Source organism: Apaloderma vittatum, unplaced genomic scaffold (assembly GCF_000703405.1).
Source record: "Apaloderma vittatum isolate BGI_N311 unplaced genomic scaffold, ASM70340v1 scaffold23451, whole genome shotgun sequence".
Classification (NCBI taxonomy): domain Eukaryota; kingdom Metazoa; phylum Chordata; class Aves; order Trogoniformes; family Trogonidae; genus Apaloderma; species Apaloderma vittatum.
This window is the reverse complement of record NW_009701072.1, coordinates 1-5,071: the sequence shown is the minus strand read 5'-3', so window position 1 is coordinate 5,071 and position 5,071 is coordinate 1. Positions and strand designations below refer to the sequence as shown.

The window sequence follows — 5,071 nt, the reverse complement described above, 5'->3', positions numbered from 1 at the left end:
CTGCCAGCCAGGGTCAAACCACGACACAAGTGGAAAGTCTTTCAGCTATGTACAATGGTGTATAACCTTACCATCTTCTGGTCATCTTCACTAGGGTTTCCAAAATCATCATCTGATTCCTGGAACACAAGAGAGCCAAAGAGAAGTATTATACATTATTTTGTCCAGTGGCTCAGAAACTCTAGACTTGCTTAGGTTTGCACATTCAGATCTCCTCACCAAGGCATCATTTCCCCACCACTGACTGTCTTTAGTAATGGAGTTCATTAGATAGCCATTAATTTAGCTAAGAGAGCAAGCTCCATTTGACAGGAACTCAAAAGGGATTTAAAAGCAAGGAAAAAGGGAGTGCTTTCACAGCACAGTTATAAAGCAAAGACATCCTGGTCAAGGCAGGCAAAACATATCAGAAACTGGCAATCCAGCACAGCAGATTTATGAGGCAAAGCCTGAAGGTGTATTACTGACACCAACCTAATCTTCAAACTTGGTCCTGTTAGTCTCCATCTCATTCTTAGTAACTGTAATTTACAACAGATTTGTTCTCCTTAAATCCAGTTCTTGATAAGAATCTGATTTACTTCACAAAGTGAAATCAAACCAGAATAAAACACTTCAGTTTGAAATATTTAATATAACAGCAGTTAGAGCCAATACCACTTTATTGCTTCTCTGAAAAGCTGCAGAGAAAGCTACTTGATAAGAATAAAAATGAAAGCACATTTGCCACAACAATTATGAGGAACAGACATTGTGTAATATTATTTTGAGACCCCACATGGAAAAGCAAGGTACCTAATGGCCTCACACACAACCAAGGACTCCTGAATGCTTGTGCAAAGCAGCTGGTACTCTGTCACTTCTCTCTTACCTCATCATCCTTCTCTTCACTGTCAATTACACTTCCACGATCACTGTCTACTGATCCTTCTATTTTAAACAAAACCAGAAAAGTTGTTAAGGTCAAACGTGACATATACAGAGCAATGTGGTCACCAGACATACCAACAGCAACTTTAAAGGCATGGTGAAGAGATCTAAAAGGTAAGTGAAAAAAAATAACGGTTTGAAGGCTGCTGAAATTTTAACACTTTGCGTTTCGAATAAACAGAGTGCAAGCTATTGAGAAGTTACTGCTTTGCATATCAGGAAAGTGGTTGTTACAGCACGATGAACATTTTTTATCTCAGCTAATTACAGCATGCATCTAAACATGGAAGAGTATTACATGGTATAACCCAATCTGCAAGTTAAAAGAGGCCAACGTCTCCGATTAGGAACCAGTTACCTGCAAAGGAATAAAAGGTCGTGCCAGCACTTACCTTCACTAGAGAGATCTCCAAGGCCAACATCATCTTGTTCCATAAACTGCTGAGAGCCAATCAAGTAAGGCAAAGGCCTGTCAATATAGAGATCCTGGAAAGAGACATCATCATTTTTTTCTGACATCTAGGAACAGCTCTACATTGCTGATAAATTCAGAATCTTGTACCTCCTCGTTTTAACTCAAAGATACAAACTTGTTTAAAGAGAGTCCCACCAGGCACATGCTTGAAGTCAGCATGCGACTGGGTGAGCCAGCTGATGTTTATCCCTTTTTAACACTGTCAAAGAAGAGCGCTTCTATTTGTGCAATCCCAACTTGTTTTCCAGGTGTCATCTAACAGAAGAGTATCCTTGCAAAGACATGTAGGCATGAGTCTTACGCCAAATCCTGCTCTTAGGGTTCTTAACTACTGGAAGAGTAAAAACCACCTATGGAGATACGGTTTGTACCTAAAAAGCATGAAATTTAAAGATCCCACTCCACCCAGAATTGAGGCTTCTCTTTCCAAGTTCATTGCATTAAAGTAACTTCCTTTAGGGTGCGATGCTTTAATGATAACCCAACTGCAAGACAAGCAGGCTGCATGAGCAGCACTTCTCCAGATGTAGTCATTACATCTTCTTTTTAGGTAATGAATATCAATTTTATACCAACACAGTGGTACTGCTGACAGAAGCAAAAAAGTTTTACAAAGCCAAAACCAAACCCATGCTCCCAGCAAGAAGAGGTCTCTGTACCTTTGGCTCAAGTATCAGTTCCATCCTTTCATTACTTTCTTCCTCTTCTGAGTCCGAGTTGCCTGCTTTGATGTCTAGCTGTTCAAATGCACTGTCCAGAACTTGCAGTCCATAGTTCACCGCTTCTTGGATTTTGGGGATCAGATCAGCTTCTTTCTGCTCCCGTGTCCTTTCCTTTAGTAACAGGAACAACAAATTCTCTTTGCATTTTACTCAAGACAATCTCACTGCAACATCCATGCAAAGTTTTAACTTCAAATTAACACAATGAATGCTTTTTCACGATATGTGAGTGACAGACCTTCCGAACCATTTTTTTTTTGCTTGACTTGACTCATCTTTATCATTCCCATAAACAGAAATGTTCTAAACATTACAGCATCACAGTAACACCTTATTTGTGCTCCCAGACCATCAAGGGAAGATTTTGGTATAATATACCTTAGACTAAGATATATAAAAAGCTCTCTGAGTTTTTATCCCTGGGAATTGCAATGAGTCTGCTTCCTCACTTTACTACCTGTGAATTCAGTAAGAAGGCCCAAGGCCTCAGTTCTTTTGCTGAAACAAAAAGCCCACCAAAACAACAATAGCCGTTTGAAAATTGTCATGTAAGTCTTTTCTACCAGACACTACTGAGCACAGGGAGGCCCTAGCAGATTATCATACACTGTAATAGCCTCCAATGTTACTATCAACTTTGTGTTTGAATGACATACACTATCCAACAGAGAGACTTCAAAGAGAAAAGAAACGTTTGGCTTGTAAGCTGTGTCTGCAAAGTAAGTTTGAAAATAAGAAAGTAGACAACAGCTGCAAACATACTGCCAGTATTCAAGGCAGCTTAAGTTAACTACCTGTTCTGTTTTGTCTCCAACGTCGGCTCTGGGAACAGGCTCTTCCACTTCTTCATCATATACTCTCTAAAAATCAAGCAAAATTAATTGTACTAAGAACAACCTGCTGCTGCAGGGGCTAAACCATGGGATATCACCAATAAAATAACACATGTTGTTAATGTGTAATTAATTACACATCAATTCATTACACATTTGAAAAAAGAAGCCATGGATGATGTCAAGCATCTTCATAGCCTGTCCTGCACACTGAAGTCATCATCTCAAAGTTATCATCAGGTAGCCTCTTAACCCAACTGAGATAATTCAAGACTGCAACATCATCGCAGTAGTAGAAGACAAGTTGACCATTTAACATTGTTCACAGCTTGACACAAATATGTTTAAAGAAGAGCACTTTTCTAAATCCCCTACCATAAAACTCTTCTAGAAACCTTCAAGACAAACCCAAGTTTACTTATGGGCTGTCTATTTTCCTTTTGCTTTCTGCCATTTAATAGTTTTCCTTCTTTTAACATTCACCCTTCCGTACTTAGACAGAAGGTTCACATTCCCCCTCAGCTGATGATCCCTCCCATGCAGCTGTTTTTTCACTCTTTTGTAGGATTAGCTTACAAGGAGACATAGGGGAATAAAATGTCTCCCTTGAACCTGCAAACATAAATTCAATTCTCTCAAACAGGTGCAGTTATCTCCCGGGAAGAGACAAATCTCTCACATTAACTAAACTGAGAACTAGAAACGAAGACCTATTTCTGTGCACTTAAGTTTGGGAACAAACAGCTTCAAGCAGCCAAAATTTCAAGAATTTGGTACAAACTGTTCTTATCAGAATCATTATGCTGAATGGCCAAAAAAGACATTGCGGCTTCCTACAAAAAAAACAGTACTGCAAAACCCCACAACAGAAATTCAGATTTCCATTGTCTTGTCCTCTGCCAGCATCTTTCCAATAATAGCAACACAGCTTCAGATGAGATGTGCATGGCCTGAGAACAATGCTGATCAAACCAAAATACTCAATAAAACTTACAGTGCTAAAAACCTCTCCACAAATCTAAACGGCTATTTAAAGTTCTAAATTTTAATTATACACGTGTTCCTAGTGATACAGTGTTGTAACAGGCTTTCAGGTATAGCCTTTACCTTTCTAAAATAGGTAAAGGCTATACCTGAACTCATGAAGTTGGAATGAGTTCAACTCAAGAAGTTGGAATCAATAAACACATTCATCATGAGCAAAACCAACAGACAACTGCCTGCAGTCCAACATCTTTAATACCAGAGGCTTTTAGTGCAAAATAACACCAGTGGGCAAACTTACAGCATCGTATAGTAGTCTTCCTCATATTTAGGCAGTCAAGTAGAGCCAAATGCTACATTCATGCTACTTGTAAAGATATACCACAATATCCTAGAGATCTCAACTCCTTCATAGCCCTAAAAATGAAATTCTGATCTCCACATCACATATAAACATAGAAGGAAAGTAAAAAGAAATTCATTAATACTGGATAGAGCATCACACACCAGAGAATTAGGATGTCCTTTAACAGAGAGTGATTAAAAGTCATTTCACCTCTAAATTCACATCAGACTTGCCAAAAAGTCAAATCACTTCTCTACATTACAGTAAGGAGTAACACCAATGTCTGAAGTATAAGCTTGATACCATACAACACCATACTCACGTTCTCTATGAACTGTGTATTGGACAACATAAGAAAGTCATTGAAGACATTATGAAGGCGACAATCTGTGGCTTTTGTTTCATTAATCAATCCATCTACTTGTTTTTTGATTTCATGAGTCCTGGAAATGGTTTGCTGGGAGAACTCTTGCAGAAAACGCAGAAGCTGTTTACAACAGAGGAAAGCAGCAGTCAGCACCCAGCTCCTTCTATTTCGGCACCTTTACGGAGAGGCAGAACCGAGCATCGGCTTCCACCGAGCATCAACACAGACTAAAGCCGCCCCAGGCGCACCCGAGACCAAGCCTCACCCTGCCCTGCTTCCACCCTGCTCTGCGCTTCCTCTCAGGCCACATCCTCATTTTAGGAGGCTTAAAGCATCGGCAGAGCCCGCCGGGCCCCGACCGGGGCTGCCCCCCTGCCCTCCCTCCCCTCCTCCGTCGGGCTACCGCAGCGCCCT

At 40.2% G+C, this 5,071-nt stretch overlaps 1 protein-coding gene across 1 annotated transcript; it reads right to left on the bottom strand.

Moving 5' to 3' along the window:
- Positions 1-71: 71 nt before the first annotated feature.
- LOC104281128 (WASH complex subunit FAM21-like) lies at positions 72-4,777 on the bottom strand (the record flags this gene model as incomplete). Its single annotated transcript, XM_009879020.1, has 6 exons — positions 72-119; positions 872-930; positions 1,323-1,416; positions 2,065-2,238; positions 2,922-2,987; positions 4,613-4,777. Coding segments are annotated over 6 exons (606 nt in total), but the record flags the coding sequence as incomplete, so codon positions are not given.
- Between the last annotated feature and the right edge of the window lie 294 nt (positions 4,778-5,071).